Source organism: Neoarius graeffei, chromosome 20, assembly GCF_027579695.1.
Source record: "Neoarius graeffei isolate fNeoGra1 chromosome 20, fNeoGra1.pri, whole genome shotgun sequence".
Taxonomy (NCBI): Eukaryota; Metazoa; Chordata; class Actinopteri; order Siluriformes; family Ariidae; genus Neoarius; species Neoarius graeffei.
This window is the reverse complement of record NC_083588.1, coordinates 3050480-3078320: the sequence shown is the minus strand read 5'-3', so window position 1 is coordinate 3078320 and position 27841 is coordinate 3050480. Positions and strand designations below refer to the sequence as shown.

The window sequence follows — 27841 nt, the reverse complement described above, 5'->3', positions numbered from 1 at the left end:
TCAACTGATTTACAATGTTTATTAGTTCACAAATACATTTAAATTCTATAAAAACTCATCAATAAACCAAGGAAATTCTATTGTTTAAAACAAGCTGTGCATGAAAAGAAATGGTTAATTGTCCTTTGGTTTGGAGTACAGAACAGGAAATAATGGTGGACCGAGTGCTCATCACGTTCACGTCAGATGAAAATACAATAACTTAAAGTATATTTTAAAGGATAAGTCAAGAATTCAAATACTGCTTGAAATAAATCTGTTCAATATCAAGATCAAATTTTCACGATGCATCAAAGGCCTCAGTGGCAGATTCACTCGTGTTCATTTCTTTATTTTAGTGCAAAAAATCAAAAAAACAAAAACACTGCATCATCCAGTCAGTCATCCATGTGCTTTTCGTGAGCTTTCATGTGCAAAATAACTGAAGAACAAGTGGAATTAATCATAAAATGTTGTCGTGTGCAAAAACAACATGTCTTGTGATAGGCACAGAATGGACTGAAATGAATATGATTATCTTACGTGTGACGCTTTCCAATGAACAGAAAGGATTTGGAATGAAGGATACAATAGAGATCGACGACATTCAAAACGACTGACGTTTTAAACCACGGCTTTGTAGATTAAAAAAAAAAAGTGACGTGACATCGAATAAATCTTAAGGCCATTTGAGAGCCACCTGAATCCAAACCTTTGACGAAGATCCAGTCATCCTTGAAGGCACATTGAAATGAAGACGTAAAACACGACCAACATGGCGACATTCCTGTTAAATGGCACACTACCATGATGTCTAAATATTTATCCATCCATCTCTATATAAATAACATCCATTATGCTACAGTAGAATGCAGTTTGGGACGTGACCTACAAGATTTCAGCAAGTATTCCTGAAAACTATGCAATAAATAAAAGATATGATGACACGCAAACCAAACGCATGTGCTTTTTTGGTAAACATACAGGAAAGTATATTTCACGATCCAACCCCTTAGTTTAAGCACTGAATGATGCGAAAGACGAAGATACGTCAAGGAGGAGACATGACAATGTGCCAATCTGCTTCATCAAACACTGAAACGCATCATGAGGTTTCCTCAGCTCGTCACATCCGAGATTGTTCCAAGTCTAAAACTGAGTTCGGGGTTTATGTACTCTGACTTGAGACCCAGTCGATGTGATGGAGCTGCTTTTCCACCAGTAAAGCCAGACAGAACGTGAAGGTCACGGATGAGCCAGGGCCATCTCCTCCAGGCCATACTTGCCCAAGTGGTAACGAGCCAGATCTTTCCTGGTCACCAGACCCATGACCTTGAACACAAACAGTGCATGGTAAGAAAATCCACATTACATTACACACACAAAAAAAATTTAGATTGTATTTATGAAAGAACATGTCGCTTTTTATCCATTTATAGCTACATTTAATCTTGTGGAATTTTCTGTTCTGACTTGCGTTATAGTAGCTATTAACAATCTTTTTCTCTCTCCAAGAAAAAGAACACTGCAGCTTTTCATAAGAGAAAAAACGGCAAGTTTCAGCTTTACAAAATCAGGGACAACACAGGGCAAGTCTGTAAAAAAAAAAAAAAGGATCTTTGTGAACATTACAATTGCACGTCAGTAGTTCCATACCAACAGCATCAACAAGGAACAATAAGTAGCACATTCTATTCTGTACTTTTCCTGATCAGAGATCACAGCCGTCTTGTTTCAGATGGACTCCGTTTCCTCATCAAAGTTGAGCTCAAGTTACATTTTTCCAAGATAACATCAGTACAAAAGTGACTCACAGAAGAAGCAAATGTGTGTCTTTCACATCCCATGCCCTTTCCCCTTCGGTGAATTTTATTTCTATGACTCGCTGAAACAACGCATCTTCAACCTCAGTCTGCAGCTGGGGAGAGTGCCAACCCTCTGGAAGGCATCATGCATCATTCCAGCGAGCTGAACGACTTCCGACCAGTGGCACTCACTTCACATCTGATGAAGACGTTGGAGTGGCTCTTCCTCAGCCTCCTCAGATCCCAGGTGCAACATGCCCAGGACTGTCTGCAGTTTGCGTACCGGGCAGGTATCGGTGTGGAAGACGCCATCCTCTACCTGCTACACCGAACCCACTCGCATCTGGATAAGGGAAATGGCACAGTGAGGATCCTCTTCTTGGACTTCTCGAGTGCCTTTAACACCATCCAGCCCCTACTGCTTCAGGACAAACTGAACAGGATGCGAGTGGACCCCTGCCTGGTCACCTGGATCTCCAGTTACCTCACTGACAGGCCGCAGTACGTCAGGCCGAAGGACATCACGTCTGACACTGTAATTAGCAGCACCAGAGCACCCCAGGGCACGGTGCTGGCCCCTCTTCTCTTCACCCTGTACACCGTGGACTTCTGCTACAACTCGGAGCTGTGTCACGTTCAGAAGTTTGCCGATGACAGCCATTGTTGGGTGCATCAGTGATGACAGAGAGGAGGAGTATAGGAGCCTAGTGAGGGACTTGGCTGTGTGGTGCAACAGGAACCATCTGCAGCTCAACACCTCGGAGACCAAGGAGCTGGTCATTGACTTTCGAAGGGCCAGACCAAGGTCACAACCAGTTCTGATCGAGGGAGTCGAGGTGGAGGCTGTGGATTCCTACAAGTACCTCGGGCTGTGGCTGGACAGCAAGCTGGACTGGACTTGCAACACCAACCACCTGTACAGGAAGGGACAGAGCAGGCTGTACTTCCTTAGGAGGCTGCTGTCCTTTAACATCTGCAGGAAACTCCTGTGGATGTTCTATCAGTCTATGGTCGCCAGTGTCCTGTTTTACACCGTGGTGTGCTGGGGGGGGCAGCACATCCAAGAAGGACACATCCAGGCTGGACAAACTGATCAGGCGGGCCGGCTCTGTGGTCGGCATGAAGCTGGACTCTCTGGTGACGGTGGCAGAGGACTATGGACAAACTATTGAACATCATGGACGACGCCAGTCGCCCTCTGCACACCGTCATCAGCAACCAGAGGAGCCTGTTCAGTGACAGAATGCTCCTTCCCAAGTGCAGGACGAACAGACTCAAAAACTCCTTTGTCCCTCACGCCATCAGACAGTACAACTCCTCTCTGGGGGCGAGGAGGGGGAACAGGAGGACAGAGGACGGGAAGGAGCAGTAGCCTAGCCTGACAATAAGCAATAGCGGACAATGTGCAATATAGAAGTGCAATATCTTTCCTCCCCCCCCCCACACACACTTACCCTAACCCCACTTCTCCCCCCTCCCTCTCTTCCCCATATCATCATCATCTTTTATATTTGTATATGTAAATACTTAATTTATCTAGACGTTTTCTCTATTTCTTTTCTCTGTTTATCTGTAATGATGCTGCTGGAATCTGAATTTCCCTGAGGGAACCCTCCCAAAGGGATCAATAAAGTTTTATCTAATCTAAAAACAGGAGAAAGGATTTAAAAAAAAAAAAACCACCACAAAACAGCAAAGTCTAAATACTGTCTAAAACTGTAAATCTTGCCACCTCTGGAAAAACAATTCATTTTCTAAATGCACTACTTTCAGCCAAGTAACTGACGTAAACACATACAGTGGGGCAAAAAAGTATTTAGTCAGCCACCAATTGTACAAGTTTTCCCACTTAAAAAGATGAGAGAGCCCTGTAATTTTCATCATAGGTACACTTCAACTATGAGAGGCAGAATGGGGGGAAAGCATCCAGGAAATCACATTGTAGGATTTTTAATGAATTAATTGGTAAATTCCTCGGTAAAATAAGTATTTAGTCACCAACAAACAAGCAAGATTTCTGGCTCTCACAGACCTGTAACAACTTCTTTAAGAGGCTCCTCTGTCCTCCACTCGTTACCTGTATTAATGGCACCTGTTTGAACTCGTTATCAGTATAAAAGACACCTGTCCACAACCTCAAACAGTCACACTCCAAACTCCACTATGGCCAAGACCAAAGAGCTGTCAAAGGACACCAGAAACAAAATTGTAGACCTGCACCAGGCTGGGAAGACTGAATCTGCAATAGGTAAGCAGCTTGGTGTAAAGAAATCAACTGTGGGAGCAATTATTAGAAAATGGAAGACATACAAGACCACTGATAATCTCCCTTGATCTGGGGCTCCACGCAAGATCTCACCCCGTGGGGTCAAAATGATCACAAGAACAGTGAGCAAAAATCCCAGAACCACACGGGGGGACCTAGTGAATGACCTGCAGAGAGCTGGGACCAAAGTAACAAAGGCTACCATCAGTAACACACTACGCCGCCAGGGACTCAAATCCTGCAGTGCCAGACGTGTCCCCCTGCCTAAGCCAGTACATGTCCAGGCCCGTCTGAAGTTTGCTAGAGAGCATTTGGATGATCCAGAAGAGGATTGGGAGAATGTATGAAACCAAAATAGAACTTTTTGGTAAAAACTCAACTTGTCGTGTTTGGAGGAGAAAGAATGCTGAGTTGCATCCAAAGAACACCATACCTACTGTGAAGCATGGGGGTGGAAACATCATGCTTTGGGGCTGTTTTTCTGCAAAGGGACCAGGACGACTGATCCGTGTAAAGGAAAGAATGAATGGGGCCATGTATCGTGAGATTTTGAGTGAAAACCTCCTTCCATCAGCAAGGGCATTGAAGATGAAACGTGGCTGGGTCTTTCAGCATGACAATGATCCCAAACACACTGCCTGGGCAATGAAGAAGTGGCTTTGTAAGAAGCATTTTAAGGTCCTGGAGTGGCCTAGCCAGTCTCCAGATCTCAACCCCATAGAAAATCTTTGGAGGGAGTTGAAAGCCCGTGTTGCCCAGCGACAGCCCCAAAACATCACTGCTCTAGAGGAGATCTGCATGGAGGAATTGGCCAAAATACCAGCAACAGTGTGTGAAAACCTTGTGAAGACTTACAGAAAACGTTTGACCTCTGTCATTGCCAACAAAGGGTATATAACAAAGTATTGAGATGAACTTTTGTTATTGACCAAATACTTATTTTCCACCATAATTTGAAAATAAATTCTTTAAAAATCAGACAATGTGATTTCCTGGATGCTTTCCCCCCATTCTGTCTCTCATACTTGAAGTGTACCTATGATGAAAATTACAGGCCTCTCTCATATTTTTAAGTGGGAGAACTTGCACAATTTCTGGCTGACTAAATACTTTTTTGCCCCACTGTATGATCGGCCCCAACAAGCCAGAAGACAGAAATAAAACAGAAACCAGAGCAACAAAACGTCCTTATCTTTTCACATATTTATCACTTCTGTGACGACTTTTTTTTTTTTTTTTTAAGTGCTGGGAATTTCAGTCCGCCAAAATACTTTACTGGAAATCGCAGAGAAAATCGTCGAGAAAGGAAAGCAGAAATAAATCTGTCCTCGGTTCTGTGGTCCCATGGAGATTTTCTGGCTGTGAACACTTACTTCATTATAATTATTTGCAATTTTAACTGAGGACAGTGTTTGGTTTAGAGCATGGTGTGTACCCAGCGCTGAACTAGGTCAATTGCAACAAAAAACATGTGGTTGTAGATACAATACCATCCAGAATTATTCGCACCCATTGTGAAAAGGAGCACAAATTAATATGTAACAAGAACTGGACCGAGTTTCCCATAAACATCATAAAGTTAAGATCGCCTTAGTGAGGAGAGCGAGCGTGCGTTTGCGATGCTCTGCCACACAAAATGAGGTTTGTGTGGCGATGCTTTTGGGAAACTCGATCCTGTACAGAAAACATGCAACACTGACATACTGAGAAGTTCTTTTGTATTAGTGTATGCATTCAATTTTATTTTTGCTCTGTTTGGGCAGGCTGTTAATGAAGAAGAAAAAGTATACATGATGTATACACAGGTTTTGGACTTTATTTTTTATGTTTAAGGCCAAAAACAACAAATCCAATCCTGAGATTAATGTACCTTTATCACGAGGCACAATTAATTTCAACCGATCATTTAACTGCCAAAATTTTCACACTTAAATAAGGTTTCTAGTACTTGCATTTTGGAACTGATGTTTTACTGAAATTCAGAATTATCACCATTTATAATTCTAATTATTTAATAATCGTCAAACATTCAAGTTGACTCAATTATGTCGTCACTCAAAATTATCATTTTGAACTTAAATAACGAAGAATTTAGCCTAGTAAACTAGACCCACCCGCCTAGCGGCCAAAAATATTTTTGCCTACGAGTGGGTCTAGCCTCGCACCAGATAAACAAAAACACCCCGGGCATCAAATCGTGCCCGCCAATCACAACGCAAGGTTTTTGTTTGGATTCTTTGGGCGGGCTTTTGCAGGAGTGACGACAAGGCTGCGCGACGCTGGAGAAAGCACAGCAGGAAAGATGGCTACGGCTAGTAAACAGCGCGCGTTTGACTCCGCTTTGGAATCAGTTTTAGAAGAATTAGACTTGGAGTTTTGGTTGAAACATGAGCAGGAAGAGGCTCTCCGCTCATTCCTTTTCAAGAAGGACGTTTTCGCTGTTTTGCCGACCGGCTATGGCAAAAGTCTGATCTACCAGCTGGCTCCGCTCGTAGCCAAAAGGATGGGGCTAGTTTGTGCAGTACGAAGAATTAATAAACAGCTTTGAAACATTACTTTTTGATTGTTTCTTATTTTCCTGTTATTTTAAATTTAAGGGAAATTATTTCACCAAACACCACTAAATAAAAACTCTCAAAAACAGTTTAAGCAAACCCTTGAAAAACACTTGAAAAAAATAAGAGTGTATGTTAAGTATGTGGTACAGACTCCAAACTTGTGGTCATTATCTCCAAACTTCTTAATATCTAGAACCTGTTTATTAATTAATACGCATTTTGAAAAATTATTTATTTCAAGGCCTCCCCCACTGCTTTCTGTCGCTCTGACTACGTCACAGTCACTGTTGCGCTGATTGGTCAGAGTGTTGGCCTATACGCACAGAGACAGTTTGAAAGACAGCGGGTTGTTCCACCCACACCCTTCAGAAATGTCTACGGATCGAGGCCAGACTAAATATTCACATTTAGTCTGGCTTGCCAGGCTACGAAGAATTAACAATTATCAAATAATTTTCGGGAAAACTGTAAAACCACAAAAGATAAAAATGTCACTGATTGGGAGGGAATATTTCTGTGGTAACTTGATTGAGTTGATTTGGAAGAAGGGGGGGGGGGAACAAAAAGAAAGAGTATTTTCACATCGCTCGTTCCTTACCCTGTTATCTTTATCAACCACCACCAAGTGCCTGAGACCCAACGCCCGGAATAACTTAAACACACGAGGGAGGGATGTTTCCTGAAATAAATTTAAAAAAAAAATAAATCCATAAATCAATACAAATAATTATCATTAGTCTGATCATCTTTAAAACCGAAACGGCAACACTGATGACAGTGAAAGCAGAAATCAGACAGCAGACCTCGGGTATGGTATACGGGGTGGGGTTCATAAACTCCGTCAGGTCCATCATGCACTCTCTCTCATCCTGGGACACGTGGATGGACTGGATGGGAGGGAAACGAGGATACGCATCCCTGAAGTCCTTTAGCTGCAGTCGACGCTTGTAAAGTCGAGAGCGCTGCATCTCCACAAACACCTACACACACACACACACACACACATTCATGTTTCTTTCACTAAAGAATGCACCACCTCCTCCAAACCTTAAAATATATAACCAAAAGTAAATCTTTCAGCTCCTTCAGTATTTTTTTTTTCATAAAATCAGTTTTCAAACGCTCTCAAAATCCTGAGTATTGTCTCTCTCTCTCTCGCACACCTCATCATAGAAACATAGGGTCACAAGAGGAGTTTTGCCATCTCCAGACCTGAAAAAGGTATTTTGCACCTATTTTTAGTCCAAGTGCTCCATTTACAGCGCAGCGCTGTCAAATTCTGATTGGTCAGAAAGTGTTGATTAATTGTTGAGAAGAGCAGCTCTGATAATAGGGCAGCTTCAAACTGCAGGGTTATATTCAGTATATTACATGCATTTGTGATTTTACTGAAATTCTATCCACCCAAGTGTTACGGCAGTCTGTCGAACAGCAGTTCTGACCTTGTGTTTGAGCAGGACGATGAGCTGAGAGCGGAGAATGAGGCCACAGAGCTTCCCAGGCTGTACAAACAAACAGAAAACACACATCGCTCCAGCTCCAGATGGACATGTTACAGCAATCCAAATCGAGAGGAAAAAAGTCAGCTTGCCATCTCCACGGAAATGGCACATACCTCATCACTGGTGCCAGCCTGTATGATCACAGGGAAACCGTTGTGATTGGTAGTCGTGATACTGAGGATGTCCACGATGGTGCCCACCTTCTCCATTTTGTTAAAGCAGGTGACTGGAGAGCTCATGACTTCTCTATTGGACAGAAGGGAACATGAAAAAAAAAAACATTGGGAGTCCTGTTTACGACATCAAAATTTTGACAGACGCCGTACCAAGTACAGTCTCACAGGAACCGGATACCAAAAACAAATATTTAAAAACTCTGCCATGAACCATTCAAGTGCTTCCTCCTGAATACACAAGTCTCAGGAATTCTCAAGTGTACAGAATACTAAATATATCTTCAATAGCACTGTTTCACACAGGAAGCACAATGTAATTTCACTCAACTGTCCCAGCTGCACAAAGAGACGCATTCTGTAGATGTTATCATCATCATCATGTTCAGAATACTGACTTTAAAGCCTGCAAATTAATTTCTCAGTCACTGTATAACCAAGAGAACCTGAATTTATACGGCAGGATGCAAGCGCATCGCATTCTGCATGACAGGAGGATTTAGAAGCGAGCAAGCTTGTTTTTCTTGCTCGGATTGTCAAAGCAGTCCGGTTTTGGGAGGTGAAAAACGTTACGCTACCTGGCAGTCAGCAAGTGAGAAGTCGCAGGGGCTTCCGAGTGAAGGAAAGGAACACTCTGCAGCTTAATGTGTACATCATAAAGGCCCTGTCAATGAGAAAACCACAACATGAGCCACACACGCATTCAGACGACAAGAAACTTAAGTGTGTGGGTGTGTCGGACATCATTAACAATACGCACTTCGACAAAATAATCCCCCACAATCTTGGCGGTCATCAGCACCAGCATGATGGGCAGGCCGTAGGTCACGTTTCCGGTAGCTTCCACCAAGATGACTGTGAGACTCAGGGTCATTCTGACAATTCCTCCTGTGTGTGTGGGGGGGGGGGGGGGGGGGGGGGGAAGAAAAGGAGGAAAAAGAAAAAAAAAAAAGCAAGCTTACATTCTGTACATTCATGCAAACCAGCACAAGGAAGCGGTCATAAATATCACACGTCACCAAAACATCTCTGACTCACCGAGTTGGGCTGCGGCTCCCATCAGGGCGTACTTCCCTGGATCTGCCCAAATCTTAAACATATTAGAAAATTACCTAAGACTCTGCTGATCTTTCAGTCCAGTTACAGATCTTGCACACAAAAGAGGATAAGCTTAGAAAGAAGGAAGGAAGGCAGGGAAAAAAAAGCTAATTCAGGCTTTTAGAACAAACTGAAACAACCTCTTGCGGCACATCAGAAAGTGTTTCATTCTTCTTATTGCATTATTTATCAGAGCATAATTTTTCTCCATTTATATTTACGTGAGGGCGGCACGGTGGTGTAGTGGTTAGCGCTGTCGCCTCACAGCAAGAAGGTCCGGGTTCGAGCCCCGTGGCCGGCGAGGGCCTTTCTGTGCGGAGTTTGCATGTTCTCCCCGTGTCCGCGTGGGTTTCCTCCGGGTGCTCCGGTTTCCCCCACAGTCCAAAGACATGCAGGTTAGGTTAACTGGTGACTCTAAATTGAGCGTAGGTGTGAATGTGAGTGTGAATGGTTGTCTGTGTCTATGTGTCAGCCCTGTGATGACCTGGCGACTTGTCCAGGGTGTACCCCGCCTTTTGCCCGTAGTCAGCTGGGATAGGCTCCAGCTCGCCTGCGACCCTGTAGAACAGGATAAAGCGGCTACAGATAATGAGATGAGAATATTTACGTGAAATGGTGTGGAACATCCACATCACATCACAAATTACTTCCTGTTCTGACTTCAACTACAGCAGCTACAAACAAACAAAAGAATCTCCTCCTGGCCTTTTTTTTTTTTTTTTAAACTCCTTTCATAAACATGAAAAACATCTGATCGAAATCTTCACCATGTCAACAATGATGCACAATTTGAAATGTGTTTGTGTCGTGTCCGCTGTACAATTCCCTGCGAATGTTCTGTTGCTACAGAAACGACAGCAGATCAGAACGACAGTGTTGATATAAACCTGTGAAAATTAATCAACACCTTTTGAACGAGAACATTCGCCATGCATTGGTGCACTTCAAACAGTTCTCTTTCCTGCTCGCCAAGTCGATTATCGCTGTCAGTTTTGACTCCCGTCGGCTTATTTCAACATGGCAAAGAAATATCAGTTGAAATGCTGAACTTTGTTTCTAGCAGAATGTAATTCAAGACGTAAGCCGAAGAAGCCCTTACTTCCTTCTTTCACAAAGCTGAAACTCACTTTACTGGGGGACGATAAGGGGAGCAGAATGCCACAGAGTCGCCCCCACGCTGCCCCGATGAGCAGAGAGGGGATGAAGACCCCTGCTGACACGGTCAGACCGTACGTCCAGCACGCCAGGAAGAAATAAGTCAGGGTGAAGAGTCCCAGAGTCTGTAGGTTATAAGTGCCTGAAAGGAGGAAGAGGGGAAGAAAAAACCCCCCACAAATTAAACAGTGACAGACAAGCAGAATCATCACACCATTACAAATCATATCCCATAACATCAATAAAACGAAACAGACGTCACTTGCATAAAAAAAAAGGAACAATGTTGGAATATTTCCTGCATCACTGCTCTCACTGAGAACATGAAACGCAAATAAAAGTGGTTTCTATGGGCTGGAAATTAATCAAAACGTTCTGACCAAACAATAATGCAGATGCAAATCACAGGTTGATATTAACATGCTTATGAAAAAAGGAAAAAAAAAAAAACCCTGTTTCTATGGTAACAGCTCAATCACAAGGGTTTTCTGAAAGGAGACATTTCTGTCACATTCATGGAAGGAGTCTCCAGTGTCAGAGGTAAAGCTGTAACTTGATGCCAGGACAGAGGAGTTGACCTTCTGCAAAACACACACACACACTCACCAGGTGGACTATGAAAAAGACTCCTCACACTCCTCTCCGGTGTGTTGAAGAACGCCGTTGCCATTGCATTATATTCGCCATCAGCACAAAAGAGCTAAAACGTAAACAAAGACATTCCCTTAACTCTGAACTGTGCTCTGGAGTTTCACTAAAATTATCCTTCAATATTACTTCTTGGATCGCAACACCATGAAAAGACTCCTAGCAGAGATCTTAAAATAACTCTGGAATTCTATATCTACCTGTAGAGGATATTCCTCCGGTGATTCGGTCTTCAGCGGCTGGCAGTCGCTGGAGAAATAAATCATGGTGAAGGACACGCTGGCTGAAACAGCAGCCACCAGCATGGCCTCCATCACCTGCAGGCACCGCTGGTGCACGTACCTGAGAAATGCCGTTCCGTTATGGCTCATCAGTGAACATCTGAATGAATTTTAACAGCTCGACCTTGCGATGCCTTTACCTGAGGATTTACCTGATTCGGAAAATTGTCAGCCAGTAATTGAGGAGGTTGAACAGCGCTCCCAGAATGCCACCTGAGTGAAGGGGAGAAAAAGTGTGTGTGTGTGTGTGTGTGGGGGGGGAATCCAGTCAGTGTTCACACTCGTTATTTAACAGCATTATTTAATATACATTAGGATAACTTTCGCTTACCAATGGCTCCCATGCATATGAATATAGGAATCTCATAGAGATTATACTGCACACTCTGGAGGGGGAAAAAAAAAGGATTTGAAAATTGTTTAAAAAAAAAAAAAAAAAATGTTGACAATTTTCTCCTCAACATCCCTCACTTGTTCGGTACATTCAGGAAACATCAACTCCAACTGGACACAAGGACACCATTGTGGGCATGTCTATTTTATTGGCCACAATACCTCAACTAAAACCTTGATGCAACTTTAATCTTTAAATGAAGCTGACAGGCATGCTCAGATTTGAAGAAATCAAAGAGCAATCCAATTATTTGAGTTAGAGCTATTAAAAAAATAACTTGTTCATTGATTTGTTAGAATGATCCGAGATAAGATTTTGGAGGAATTAGACGCGTCATCGTTCTGACTTATTTCAATTCGCGCCATTGATTTGTGTGTGTTATTTGAGTTAGATATATTTCTCAGATGTCTCAGTTGAGCTGCAAGTTATCAAAGCTATCGGAGTTAGTTATTAAGGGTTATCTGAGTCTTTTTTCCGTACACAGTTATTTAAATTTTTAGTTATGACAGTTATTAATTTTTAGTTATAAGAATTGTTATTTGATCTGCTCAAGTTATGAGACATTTGAGCTAGGAGTTCTTGGAGTTGTTGAGTAATTTCCATTGTTAGGAGTTGAGTTGTTATGAGTCAAGTTTTGTTTTTTGAGTTCGATGAATTGTTCAAGTTACTCGCGTTGCAAGAGCTTTCGAGCTATTGGAGTTGTCTGGTTTGAAAGTGATTTGAATTGCTTTAGTTATAGTTATCGGAGCGATTTGAATTGTGAGTTGTTCAAAGCATGCGAATTACTGAGTTGCTAAAGTTGAGAGACGTATTTGAGTTGTTTGTTATTTCGATTGTTGGAGTTGTTCAGAGTTGTTAGTTTTCCAAATTATTTAAATTGTTAGAGTTACTTGAGTTGTTTGTGATGAGTCGAGTTGTTAGAGTTCTCAGTTTTTCACGGTCTATGAATGGTTCGAGTGACTCGAGTTATTTGAATTGCTCGAGCTTTCGATCTATTCGAGTTGTCTGGTTTGAAAGTTATTTGAATTGTTCGAGCGATTACTTATTTAAGCTGTTCGTTATCAGAGCGATTTGAATTGCGAGAGTTGTTAGGAAGTATGCGAGTTCAAGTTGTTCACAGCGAGAATTCTGTGAACTGAGAGAGAACTTACTTCCAAGGTAAAAATGCCAAAGTTGATGAGACCAGGGTTGGAGAGCTCACCCAGTTTCCCCTTGTAGATACTCATGAAAAAGTTCAAGGTGAAGGTGGAGATCATCGATGCAAAGAACTAGTTTTTGAAAAAGAAAAAACACATTAAGAACTTGAAAATATCCTGACTGGAGGTCGACTCTGTCAGTTCTGAAAATCTGACACTTTAAATACATGACTTTTGCATGTCTTGTGTGTGCAGGTCACAGGGTCAGGAGATTTGAACTTCAGGATATTTGAATGCCTGGACATGGTCTACATCTTGGACTGGATCACAATAAGATATTAACCATACTTGGTTAAATGCGTCACTTGTGACACAGACAGAAATCTGATTTCTGTAAAATGCAAATCCAAAATCATAAAGCCTGACTACTTCCTGTGTTGCGCCTCTCTTCGAGGTCTATGATGTAGGCTGAAGATGACAGCTGCATCTGCAATTCATTTGAAGTAACTGGAGTGATGACTGGATTTTACGGATTAAAGCAAAAAAATCATCTGACTGAAAAAAAAAGCTCCATGTCGTTGGCCCCTACCACGTCAGCGATGCATCAAATTTTAAACACCGTGTTGTCCAATATCCCCTCGGCCCCTACATTTACATAATTTTAACAATGACTAAAGCTAAGGCAAGACTTAACCATTGTCATTACTGGCTATTCATGATGAAACATCAAGTTTTCAGCACAAAGTGCAAATTTATTTCAACAATACTTTAGTAATGCACAGCAGTGGTTAAGAGAAAAGTGCAAGTGCAGTCGAACTTCAACCATGCTTTCAAGGGTGGAACAGAAAGAAAAATAAGAAAATCTGTTGAAATAAAGCCAGGAAACAAGAAAAGTAAAGTGAAAGTTCACTTTTTCTGCTTCTTCGCAGTGAAGCCAAAGGCATCTAGTTTGGCAACACCTGATGCCCGTTTTTGTTTCTTTTTCCTTGGCACAGCAGCAGGAGCTTGCCATTATCGCCCATTTCATTTCGCCAAGCCCATCTCCACTTATTCTTTACCGTTCTGTTGATGTCTGACACATCTGTGCCTTCATTTAAAAGAAGCGCGTCCATGCTGGCAAAACCGAAAGTAATTTGACGCGCTCTAGTGATGGAAATCGAAGGGCCTATGTCCGGTGAAATATGGCCTTATACGCAGTACTCGAGTTGAGGGGGGATGTGGGGGGAGGCATCCCCCTTCTGAAATAAAAATCTCAAATCATCCACCTTATAAAACGGCCATCCCCCCATCACATCCCTTGGGCCATTTTACCAATTAATGTGGAAATTAGCCTACTATTATTTTAACAAATATTACTACCATTTCAACATTAGAGGCTTTGTGCAGTGATAGCCTACATGTAGCCGGATAAAAAAGACGCATATTTATTTATTCGGTTGCACCTCTCATTCACACCTATACGGAGGTTTCAGTCACTGAAAACAGCTACTTTCGCAAACTCTGGGCAGAGTGGAGATTTCTGAAAACTCCATCTTCAGACACTCGTGTAAATCGGGAAAACGAAGCAACAGTGGGCGAGAGGGCGCGTGCGAATATAATGAGTCAGAGGTGTGAATCTTTCACCGAATGCCAATTGTCCCGGTTCTTCATGAAATCGCACGCGCAAATTCATTAGGTTAACTTTCAAATAACTGTTCTTGTGCACTTGCGACACCGGAGCCACTTTCCTGAATTTTGAGCTTTGGAGTATTGGCTTCTTTATCTATTTAATCAATGAATTTGTCACATACATTAAATTACTAACGTAAAACATGAGTAGCCTATTTAAGCAATAGCTGTTTTCTCCACTGTTTTCCGACTTTTTTGAAAATGTAAAATATAGGCCTACGAGATGTTTTTTGGCACTTAATTCGCGTTGGTCCTTCACTATTAATTTTTGAGACTGACGAGGCACTAAATACTGTGGAATTATTTTCTCCTTACTATGAAGTTTGGCATCTTAAACAAGTGTCGGGAAATCTTGCAGCCCGACTCTGCAGCCTCCAATGTTTAAGCGAACTGCTGAAACCATAATGTTTAAAGATTAAATCGTAGGCTAATCAAACCAAAGAAAAACACAGCCTTTCCAGAACATTGTCTGCCGAAGCCTGTTTAACCTACAAAAGGCTTAATAGCATAGATCTTGCTGCGGCTTCAACAGGGCTGTTTAGATTTTTCACCTGATCGCCTTTCAATAGGCAAATATTATTATTATTATTATTATTATTACTACAATAGGCCTAGTATTAGTAGTAGGCAAGTAGTTGCCTAGTAGTAGGACAGCCAGATTGTTTCATCAGTGGAGCCGCCGTTAAAAGGAAACTGATGTGGAGCGCCGCGGCTCGCCTCGGGGTGAATCGCGTTCTGAGGCGTGGGGCTGGCCCGCCCTGGCAGCGCTGGTTCGTTGGGGAGAGGGCAGAGGTCGCTGGCTGCCAAGTTTGGAGAGGCTGGGACCTCCCCTGGCCGAGTTACGAGTGTGCAAAGTCGGGCTGGAGCCGCCGATAGAAATGAAACTCAAGCCGAGCACTGCGGCTCGCTGCCTACGCCGAGCCTCCCCGGGACTAGACAGTAGTGTAGGCTGTATTTATTTATTTAGGCCTATCTAGCGCAACAACTTATTCCTTTACATATACTCAAACATAGCACAAGAAAGGGTTCAACAACAGAATCACAGCAGCTTGGTGAAGTTCTAAATCACATCGGTGTCAGACCTATGGGCCTACCCCCCCTTTTTTCCTCGGATCTGCATCACTCTCATTATTGACCTTTAGCGCTCCCAGTTGACGGAAATCCGTCGTAGCGACGGAAAACTTTAATCCATGGGATTTAGATCTGTTTTAAATGCAGCTGGTGCGTTTACAAATTCAGCATGTTTATGTGGACAATCGGTATAGTATATACACACAATTATAGTGTACTAAGCTGATTGAGATTATAAATACAATTCCAATCTTCATTAATAAATCAGAAACGATCAGCACATCACTCACAATCCTCCAGGTGAGCATCTGATTCCAGAAAGATGCCCCTTCTTCTAAACTGAATAGGACTCCACCTGTATGAAAAAGGAAGGGGTGAGGAGAGAAAAACAAAACATGTGGACCAGAGAAATATGGAAACCTAATATCGCATTGACTGCTGCACCATATGGAAAGGTCCAGATTCTAGTAGAAACCAGTGCAAGTCTCTGAGTGATGCAGATTTAGACTGAAAACTTCATCTGGAAATTACCTTTGCTCTACAGATACATTATTATCCATCATATATCATTAAGGTAATCTTGGACAATGTGAATATCAATCTGCTCCATCATACAACTTCCTGGATCTTACAAAGAGCTTCATTTATCAAATTAGAACTGGGTGCAAATATTTTTAATCAGTCAAGCCAAACTAAAAATCCAACAGATTTAAAAAAAAAAAGTTTGGCTGACATGGAAAAACGGCAGTCATAAATGACCAAAGGTTCACAGCACAGCTGATTTACATTCAGCCACACCCACAAAACTCTATAAAAAGCCAAGAGGTAGAAATGACAAAATGACAACTCAACGGTGAAACCACACCCCCTCAGTGCAGCATATGCAAAATCTTCTACTAAAGCAGCTTCACGATCATACACACACGCTTTCTCCTTTTAAAGGGTGCCATTACTTTTGTCCAAATTGATTGGCGAGTCTGAACTGTCTTAAATTACGGATTTCTTTCTTTCAAGTAATTCATATGAACTGGCAAATGAGTTTTACAAAATTAGAATTTGATTGGTGTGTGAGATCAAAATGAATCTAAACTCGACAGTGTTTAAAAAATTTTTTAAATATAAATAAAGAAAACAGAAACTCATCGCCAATGATACAAGTTGAACCCCATCAACTGAGGTTCACACTCCTCGGCGTCCCAAGATGTAAATTGAAATAGTTTACACACACTTTTTGGAACCATCCAGATTTTCATAAATACTGTACAACATTTCTTGTGTAAATGCTGCTGCAAACAGTTCACGAATAAATGTTTGTATCCAGTTTGGTAAATGAGGTCCAGAGTGCATCAGCATCTCACCAACAGGAGCTCCGAAGGCAGCAGAAACTCCAGCAGCAGCTCCGGCGGACACAAAATCCCTTTTCTCAGTGTCTCTGCGGAAATACTCGAAGATCTGCACACAGTCAGACAATTATGACAAGTAATACGGCCGATGTCTGAATATTATACGCGAACCCAAAAAATTTTGGATCACGCATTACGTTTTTACCTTGAAGTCCTTTTTGAGAGACGTGCTCCTGCCTTGGGACACCCCGGCTGCCACGACAGCTCCTGAGTGGATCATCGGCCCTTCCTGTTAGGAAAAGCAAGACCGGAAAAATCACGTCTCTGGCACCCTCCATCGTGTGGTCACAAATATTTGTAGATGTTTCCCAGTCTTTAATCTGGTAAATGAAAGGGCACGGGGTCCAACTGGCAGGACAACGGTGCCACTCATGAGCCGGATCATGAGATCGAGCGAGCAAGTGGTCACAGCCCAGGAAAATATGTTATGATAACAGCGGTACAGGAAAACAAACTGGATCAAATCACAAGTAAATAAGTCTTCATTTGCAGAGGAAGTGTGAACTGCTTTTTGTCTTACCTTCCCCACAGCAAGTCCTCCAACCACTGAGCAGATCACACCACACACTTTCACGACCAGTGTCTGCGCACACACACACACACACACACACACACACACACACGACATGACCAACTAATTCTAGTTTATAGTTTGCAAAGCACTCAGAAGACCACGATAATACAATATCTGAACCTCAATTCTCTCTTTCTGGCTTCCTCTTTTCAAACAGAAAACATTTATAGGAACAAATTTAAATTTTTAACAGTGCCCTCTTTGTTCCCTTCCTGCAAAAATTTTAGCACCCTACAGGAGAACCACCAAAAAAAGTATCAAATAAACCTTTCAGACAACTTAAAAACTCACGCAAAAAAAAAAAAATCATCTTTCCTCAAATTGAAAATGATTCCAATGAAAAGAATTTAAAAAAAAAATACTCACTGGAATTATTTTCAGTTTAAGGAAAGACGAGTTTTTTGTTTGCGTGCGTTTTTAAATTGTCTGAAAGGTTTATTTGATTTTTTTTTTTTAAATCGCATGTGGCAAAATTGACACCCCAAAACCTTTAAAATATACATCATCATGTTTTAAATAGCCATCAGCATCCAGAAACATGATCATTTCCTTGAATCAAAAACAAGGTTTCCTACAAATCCCTTCAACATCCATCATCCTTGGAATGCAAAATTATTGGCACCCTTCTTGGGCAAAAATGGTTGCATAAACACTACACACGGTAAATTTCAACTTGAAATCAAACATTTAAAAAATTTTAAATAAATAAATAGAAAATTTAAACAACAAAGAGAGAAAAAAAAAACAAAAAAAAAAAAACTCAGAACACGATTTTTGATCACAGAAATGTTGCAAAATTCTGGACTCCCCTGAAAAACAAAACGTTTTTACTCAAATAGAAACCACACGTATTTCCTCAAATTCTCATGTGCTGCTATTTTCTAAAAAGAAAAAAGTAGCAAAAATATTGACAACCTTCAAGAAAGTTCTTGAAAATACACATTTTTTTTATTATTGTTGTTCAGTATTTGTCAAATTTACAGTTTTCTTTGATTTAACATGAAAAATCCCTCCACCACCCACCAAATGGGGCTTTGAAGTGCCCTGTTTGTATATTTACTGCATAAGTATTGGCATCCCAAAGTGTGACACCCCCACTCAAAAAAAAAAAAAAAAAAATGTAAAAACCATATGAATAGCTGTTGACCTGAACAAATCAAATAAATCAATTTAAAAACACAAATTATCGGTTCAATTATCATTAAGCACAATTAGGATCATAATAGTTACAAGTTTATGCACTTGTCAATGAGCCCAGAAAAATCAGAGACGTGATTTTCCTGCTCTCTTTGAGGGAGGGGGGAGCAAATCAATTTCATTTTTTTTTTTCTGTGTTACCTTCTGGCTCTCTCCTTTTAGTTATGCTGTCATAGTTAGTTGCCGGAGTCCCTGCTTGTACTCGGTGCAATATGTATACTGCTCCTACTTATTCAGGTGACATTGGGCATACCTAACAACCGGTGTTTTCTTTCCCTCCCCCCCCAAATCTGTCCCTCTGAGTTACATGGAGTCAACAGGAAATCTTTTGGTGGAGAGGGTGGAGACCTCAACTGGCTATCGTAGCCTGCAGGGAATCGGCCGTCAGACTTTCTGTCGCATGTCCCAGACCCGGTGAAACGAAACTGAATTGTCTTGGCCAGGCCTAAGGGTCCCATCTGCATCTCATCATTGCTGAGGAGTGTGCTCCCATCACCCAATCAAGCATCCAGCCAGAACAGGTCATCATATATTCTTTACCATATTAACATGCCATTGTTGTGTGTTATGCCTGATGTAAAGACTCTCGTCTCTGCGAGCCTACCACACAGATTTAATACTTGTCATTTTTAGAGCATACCTAACATGTGTTTTCTTTCTCCCCCCCCAATCTGTCCCTCTGAGTTACATGTTGGTCCTGGGATTGAGATGCTGGCCTCTTCTGCCCCTCGGACCTGCTTGGTCCATCCTGGTGCCCTGTGTCTGGTCGGAGTTTTATCGCACCGCTTCTGTGAAGGACGGCCCCATGAGGACAGTTGAGGGTTATACCTGAAGGATGCTCTGGACTCTTATGTAATGCTTTTATGGCTGAGGACGACAGTTGTCTTGCTAACTTTCGGACTGCAGTTATCATGAACAGTTTTGCACTCAAGTTTCCATCAACGAAGAGTTTATAACATCAACGAAACTGTCCTTATGTTAAAACTGTTAATGTTATAGTCATGCTGTCTGTTGTTGCCCAAATGAGGATGGGTTCCCTTTTGAGTCTGGTTCCTCTCGAGGTTTCTTCCTCATGTCGTATGAGGGAGTTTTTCCTTGCCACCGTCGCCACAGGCTTCATCATTGGGGATAGATTAGGGATAAAATTAGCTCATGTTTAAAGTTGTTCAAATTCTGTAAAGCTGCTTTGCGACAATGTTTATTGTTAAAAGCGCTATACAAATAAACTTGACTTGAAACTTGACTCTTTAAATAACTCGACAGAATGCCAATACGTTTAAACCTGATTGCATTTTTATGAAGGATGCCAATAATTCTGTCTTTACGTCATAGTGAGTGATCACCTTCAGCCGGACGACTCTTGGGATCTTTACTCCATTGAGGTAACACTTGATCTGTGGAATCCCGCTTCCTGCAGCAATGGGCTACAAATACACAAATCCATGATGCACACAGTGAAACACAAACATCGAGTAAAAATAGTGGATTAAAATGGAGAAAATATAATCCAAAAGCTTTTCTCAGGATATCAGCCGTTACAAAGGAAAATAGTGGACGAGGAGGTTATTAAAGAATATTTCAACATCACTGCAACTGTTTGAACTGATATTTTGTCTTCTTTTCACCATTTTGTAGATTACCGAGACCATTTGTTACGTGATGAAGAAACTTCAGTGAAACAAACAAAAAAAAAAACCACACGAAAAGGTTTTTCGACACAACATGCTATTCTTCATTTGTCCTGAGGGTGTATTTACTTCTGAACCCAACTGAATGGTTAGTAGTCATATTTAGTCCAAGAAAAAAAAATTCTCTTTTAGAATGGCGATTTATCACTACATGGGCTGGATTTTATAATACAGGAGTTTAAAAAAAAAAAAAAAATTGGGTCTTTTTTTTTCTCCCCAAAGAGACACAAAAAAACCCCCCATCAAATCAATGAGTACGAATCGAATCATTCCAGAGCACCAAATTGAGTCAGCTGAATCACTTAAATGAAGGGAATCACAGATAAACATAAACCTCAAAGAAAGCGACGATGATGGCTCCGACCATGACGAAGGCTGAGTTCAGGAGCGCCCACAGGAGCAGAGAGATGGACAGACCACCGTCTTCAGTGAATTTCTCAATGTCTGGTTCTTCAGTTAAAGATGTCGTTATAACTCAGAAGAATTTAACCAAGACGTCCAGAACCTACATTCTGAAAGGTCAGGACGATGAACGTCCTGATTTTGCCGCTTGAGCGCTCCTTCTTGGTTGCAACTTAAATCAAAATTTAAATGGTCCAGAAATCTGTCATGACCAGAAGAGCTCACGTCACATTAGCTCCTGATTCATTAATGCCAATTTTTTTTTAATCGAATGTTATGAAAAAGTTACATACTGCCGCTTTAAATCACAAAGCGCATAGGTGACATTCATTTATTTAATGAATAAGGATACACTCCTTGACCACGTCATACTTCAGGCCAGCCAGTTCCTCCACGACGATGTCGATGAAGCAAGCGATGAGTCCCGTCAGGACGCCGATGAGTCCGCAAATGAACCAGCGACTTATCTCCAGACATCTAAAGCCCTGGACACACACACACAAAATGAGAATTCATACTAAACACATCAAATACCGTAAAAGCCATTTGTATTGCACTGGTTCATCACTGACCATGTAACTCATGCGCCTTTCCTCCTCCAGAAACAACTGATTCTCGCTGTTGTCGTAGTCCAGACTCTGAAACAAACAGCGATGCACGTGTTAATAGCGCGTCTACCACCGTTCGGTTCTGGAGTCTGATTGGTCAGAGAGCACCTTGGGATAGCCAGAGGTAAAGCTGTCACTTTAACGCTTTTTGCCTAATTTACTTCAAAAGATCGAAAAAACACAAGCTGGTGATCGAACAACTATTGACAGCGACACAAATGTAAATGATAACAAGGAACTCGTTTCACGAACATTAAATTTAACAATAAACAAAAGTGTGAAGCGTCATTCGTTAATGAATGAATGAATGAATAAATGGTCATCATTGGAAAACTGCTGTCGCGTGAGAGGAATAAAACACTTCAGGATGTGCCGTGATCGGAAAATCATCAAGTTCAGGACCGTAACAGTAACTCTGAGTGATTATTTTCCGATAACAGCACGACACAGAGCGTTTTACTCTTTCCTGGACGTGACATTTACAGGTCCAAATTTATCAAAACGTTTTTGATGCTCCACACATTTGATTTTCCAAAGGAACTAAAGATCTTTCCTAATTGAAATCATTTCATGACGAAAGTGCCAGATTTTTCAAGCATTCCAAATCAGAGTCTCGTGTCCTCAGCGCTTCACATTTTCAGAGAATTACCTCATATTTGAGTGAGAGGAGATTCTCGTTGTGTGGAATCTCACTCGGTCTGTGCCTCAAAGGGTCCTGCGGGGAGGGGGAGAGAGAAAAATAAAAAAAAAACTATTAGGACATTCAAGGACGGATAGGCGTTTTGGTTTTTATTTATCATTACTGGAAAGTGTTGACAGTTTGATTTGGAATTCTTGCCACCCGATAGATACAGTGCTCATTTTCATCAGGGAGGGGTGCCAATAATTTTGGAATTGGCCATGCATGAGTGATATCTGGAACTTAAATAAATGGAAAGATCATAGTGTTGTGAACCTGACGTACTCTCAAGGCATGCAACTGTGTTCTGTGAAACTCCTGATGCAAAATTATCAACACCCTTAATTTTGCACTCATTCTCAAGAAAGGTGCCAATAATTATGGACTTACTGTCCAAGAGTGAGGGTTTAAACAAACAGAAGGGCTGTGCAGGTTTCTTTGAAATTCAATATTCTTCTCAGGAGTGTAATTTTGTTTGGTTGCTAAAAAAAAAAAAATTAAAGCTCGTTTCAAAATTATTGGCACCCTTTGCAGTTGTCAGGGTTATTCCTTTTTGCTATTTTCATAAAGGGGACCAATACTTCTGAAGAGGCTACTGTGTGAGATTTTGAGTTTAAACATGCCACAGAACACCTGTGTAGATTAAGCTTCGTGTAATATTCGTTAAAAGAGCACAATTTTGTTCAGTCAACAACACGTCACACAAAAAATTTTAAATAAAAATTAGCACCCCACGTGTTGGGTTCTGTCTTGCTCATTTTCACAAGGGGCGCCAATAATTCTGCAGTTGCCACTGTGCACACATTTTAAAATTTTAGGCATTTGGGAACGTTGTATTGTTTTATTTTAATGAAATATTCTTTCAAGAAGCACTTTTGTTCAGGAAAACATTTGGAACAAAATTGCACATTTTCCAGAAGGGTGTGAATAATTCTGGAAATCGCACTGCATAGGCTAAACGGTTTTCAGTTCACGCATACGGAACAGCTCGATTTTAGCGCACTATTCTTTAAAGGGGTGCAATCCTGTCCTGGAAAACATTTATTGCAAAATTACTGACACCCTTCCACGTCTAACAACGTTAGAGAGACTCGGAAAGGATCCAGAACCCGACACGAAGTACTCATGATCTATCTGCAGATTTTTCGCAAGGGGTTTGAGGGCTTTCTATTCAGGCCCCTTTATCACCAAAAATAATTTTGTTCAGAAAAAAAAGACATTTCAAATGAGGTTGAAAATTATAATTAAAGGGTGCCAATAATTCTGAAGCCAACTAATTATACCCACACTCACGCCAGCTAAAAAAGGACGTCAGATGAAATTAGAATGAGACAGTCAGTTTTTTAGAGGAACCATTTCTAAAATGAGAACACTCAGTCAGGTTTTCCTCCAGGAAGTCTGTCAGTGTCTCATAAAGTAAAGCGCTTTAGTTTCAGTGAGAAATAGTCACTCACACAAAGACTCTTTATGACCGTCTGACTGTTCATTCAATACAGATTAGAGCCTGGACTGTGACCTCGAAGTAAAATACATTCCGGAAACATTTAAACGACCCATTCTCGGTCAGCAGCTCAGCTTATTAAAGGCCCCATGAAACAAATTATATGGGAATGTATGTCCTTTTGGAACAGCCTTCACCCAGGACTGTTTCTTCTAACCAGAACGTTGTCTTAGACGTGGAGTGCTTTTCGAGTTCGGCTGGAAGTGTCGCGCATCAGCGCAGTGACGATGGACAGCTGCAGGGTCGTCACCAGGAGACATCTATCGCATCCGAGTCAGCGGTGGATTAAGTAATATTCCTAACGTTTCTTGGTGAAGCTGAGACGTGTATAGACAGAATTCTCCATCAGTCTGAAGTCATGACATTTCAGAAAATTGGTCAAACTTTTTCTGACTTTGGAAAGTCAGAAAATGACACAAACTCCACCCTTCTCCAAATCAAAGAGCTCCAAACATTGATTATGCACAAGAGACGGCTGAATCATGGAAATGCATGCAGGAAGATGCACCACAAAACACACACAGATGAAACGTACATCCTGCAAATGAGCTGCGACTGTACAGCAAGGCACACTGCCTGAGGGGTGGGACATATATTTCCGACAAAGCGTTTCATTGGATGAACTTGAGACAAGTACAGGATAATATCTAACCCCTTTTTTTTTCTCTCAAAAAGAAAGACGCACAATCATACTTGCATCCATGAATCTAAAGCCCTATTCGCACGGGATTAGTATTACCTGTGAACCTATAGTAATTTGTAAATTCCCACCCAACCTCTGTGTTAAATCCCTTGCATTCGCACGGGATAAGCAAAGTCCGTAATTTACTCAATTTACAGACATCATGACCGGATATGTCGTAACATCCTGTACTTCAGAAACACCCATTCAGTCATGTCCCGCCCTCCCGCCACAGTTAAAGACAGCTGACAAATCAGAAACACCCATTCAGCCATGTCCCGCCCCAGTTAAAGACAGCTGACAAATCAGAAACACCCATTCAGTCATGTCCCGCCCTCCCGCCACAGTTAAAGACAGCTGACAAATCAGAAACACCCAGTCATGTCCCGCCCTCCCGCTGCCACTCGGCGAAAGAAAAAAGTGTCGACACAGGCTTTTTAGCTTACAAATTACTATTCTGTTTTTTTTTTTTTCATTATTATTAGAAGGCACACTGAGTTTAGTCCTGCCCTGGCCAGTGCATTCTGAAAGTATGTTTCGGTCTGTAGCCAACAATGCATGTTATTGCAGATCATATCTCTCCACACAAAGTCAGCGCAGATGCTGACTTTTTCACGGCTTTTTCATGGACTGTAACAGCATTTGCTTATGTAGTAATTTTAATACAGAATTTACTCTGATGAAATTATTCAGACACTCCAACGCCCCCCCCCTCAAAAAAAAATCGGATCTGCACGAGCCGTGAAAAAGGCGCGGCGTTTGCATCCCTGTTTAAACTCATAGGTTAACCGACTTTAACCGGCTAATGAGGCTCGGTGGTCGGTCAAGATTTTTTTTTAGTTTTCGCCATCCCTAGTCCATGGAGGATATGGCCTGGCTATAGCTATGAAATATTAAAAATGTTCCTTACCGAAAGCAGCCACACAAGTCATCCAGGTCAAAAATCTCCGAGCTCTCCTCTTGGATTACTTGCTGTTTTTGGGAAGCGGATTCCATGTAGTGTGGTATGGGGCACAACTACCACTTGCCCCTAAAACAGTACTCATGAAAATTTCAACCGTAGCCTCCATTAGCCTACTCACAGTCACCGGAAAAGATATAAAACGCACGCAATTACAATAACAAACACGGACATGCGTATTCACACGGGACTAGTATTGTCACTGGACGTCTGTGTTTGACAAAATATAGTAGGTAATTTGCGGCGGAATTATTACTTTACAAATTACAGACATGGCACATTCGCACGGGACTAACATCTCAGACATTCTCTGCAATTATTACAAATCGCCAGAGGTTCACAGGTAATACTAATCCCGTGCGAATAGGGCTTAAGGAGCAAATACTGCAAGCCCTGAAACAACAATTTCCAGATCTGTGAACCACAAAGAGGAATAAGGGTTAGTCCTGACCATAGAAACTGGTATGTGTGTGTGAGAAAATAGGGATTTACAGTAGTCCTACACTCGGCACTTGGACAAAAAAAAAATAATAATAATAATCTGCCACTTTAACAAAAACGGACAATAAGTGACAGATTCCATCTCCCACCAACTGGAAAACCACGTACACACATGCACTGCTGCGAAAACAGCCCGGACATCTTTTAAACGAAAAACTTGACTCGAGTCGACCAGCGAAAACGTGACAAAATGTGAGATGAAGGGGGCGGAGCTTCCAGAAGGTCAGTTCATGCCGAAGTGTCAATCATTTCAGATTCATCTGTCGATTGGGAAACAAGCCTGCTCTCTCTCTTTTGTTTTTTGCATATTTTTGACTCATAACTCAATGGACTCGAATGCAGAGCATCAACACAAAACGTGGAAAATGTTCACAGGTCTGTATTTGAGGATTATGAGTTCACCTCTTCTGTCGTGATCGCCGCCTCCTCCTCCAGATCCACAGTGCTCATCCTGCCTATGTGAAACATATTGCCTCCGGATGGCTATAAAACAAACAAAAAAAGCATCATGTCAGAGACAGACACTTCCTCCAAACACTTCTGATCATGACCAACTTGAGAGACACTTCTGCAAAAAAAAAAAACCTCTTTTCTTCCAGAGTGCAAATAGGAAGCAGGGATTTGCACTCTGCCACTCCAGGGTTGCAAAACACCTGCTCTTCAGAGTGGAACCTGACAAAATGAAAGTCAGGAGATTTCACAGCTTCAAGGACAAAATGACAAGAGCAAAAGCACGAATTTCTTTCTGCTGAGGGAAGTGGAGGAGTGAGTGAGGGAGTGAGTGAACCCCAGCCTGAGCCCTGCTGGACCCCTGGCTCCATCCCTGCTGGAGGAATTAAACTATTTGCATGAAGGGTAGAAACACGAGTTTTAATAGACTATCATGATAATTTAATCATCTCTCTGAGTGTTACACGCCGAAACAAAGCTCAGTCTGAGGAGCTGCTGTTTGTTTGTTTGTTTGCTAACCTGCCCGCTGTATCTGCTGCTCTCCTCAGCCCCGTTCAGAAGCGGCGTCCCTTCTCCAGACCACGACACCTTCTTCGCGATATTGTTCGCCATGTCGGTTGTGTTTTTAAAAAAAAATATATAGATAAATACAAAACTTTCTTATTTGTTCCTTTTCTTCACGGTGTTAAAATTAGCCAGCTGAGGCTAAAGAAGCAGCAGATCCGCTCCGTCCTCCATCACAAACCAGCATATAAGGTCTCGTGACGGAGCTTGAGACAATCCACGAAGAAGAAACGCGGAAGTGCGAATGACATGACTATATCTGGGAAATGTAGTTTTTGAGCGCTTTTTTTTGTTGTCTTTTGTTTTGTTTTAAAGTGCATATCCTGGACCAATTTAGTGTTTTTTTTAATATGAAAGTATGTCCCTTTACACACTCATCCAGAAGAGTAATTTTGCACAAGGCCATCTGTCTAGCTCATGACCATAGGTGAGAGTCGGAACGTAGATCGACCGGTAAATTGAGAGCTTCGCCTTTTGGCTCAGCTCCTTCTTCACCACGACGGACCGGTAAGGGTAATGACCGAAAGAACAAGATCGCGGATACAAGCGGCTGAAATGAGTTTCCTTCGCAGGGTGGCTGGGCGCTCCCTTAGAGATAGGGTGAGAAGCACAGCATAGACGTCGCCAGACCCATTTTAGGGTAGCTCCAGCCACCCTATCTTATGGCAAAGCCACCCTATATTTTTTTGCCCTTTTTTAAATTATTTTTATTCCCCCCCCCCCCCCCCCCAAAAAAAAGCAAAGGCAGTAAAGCACTGAACATGAGCCATCAAGAACGCAAGTTAATCTGAACAACAGTTTCTGCTTGCTTATTTATTGTTTAATGCAATATTATTAATATCATTATGATTCCTCCTCATTGGCTCTGTGTCAAGCGTCACGTCGAGTGGTAGGCTA

The 27841-nt window shown here is 41.7% G+C and overlaps 1 protein-coding gene across 1 annotated transcript; it reads right to left on the bottom strand.

Annotated features, from left to right (window-relative positions):
* On the bottom strand, positions 1-27137 carry clcn7 (chloride channel 7). The gene is made up of 25 exons (XM_060901102.1): positions 26900-27137; positions 26333-26413; positions 22256-22321; positions 21571-21636; positions 21351-21483; positions 20931-21040; positions 20252-20332; positions 17658-17720; positions 17283-17366; positions 17093-17186; positions 16025-16089; positions 13011-13127; positions 11797-11851; positions 11618-11678; positions 11385-11526; positions 11143-11236; positions 10509-10678; positions 9322-9373; positions 9044-9171; positions 8862-8947; positions 8224-8356; positions 8051-8110; positions 7412-7588; positions 7207-7287; positions 1-1311 (listed from the first exon to the last, which is right to left on the bottom strand). The coding sequence occupies exons 1-25, from the start codon at positions 26990-26992 to the stop codon at positions 1225-1227; spliced, it is 2379 nt and encodes a 792-aa protein (XP_060757085.1). The 5' UTR covers positions 26993-27137; the 3' UTR covers positions 1-1224.
* Positions 27138-27841: the final 704 nt, after the last annotated feature.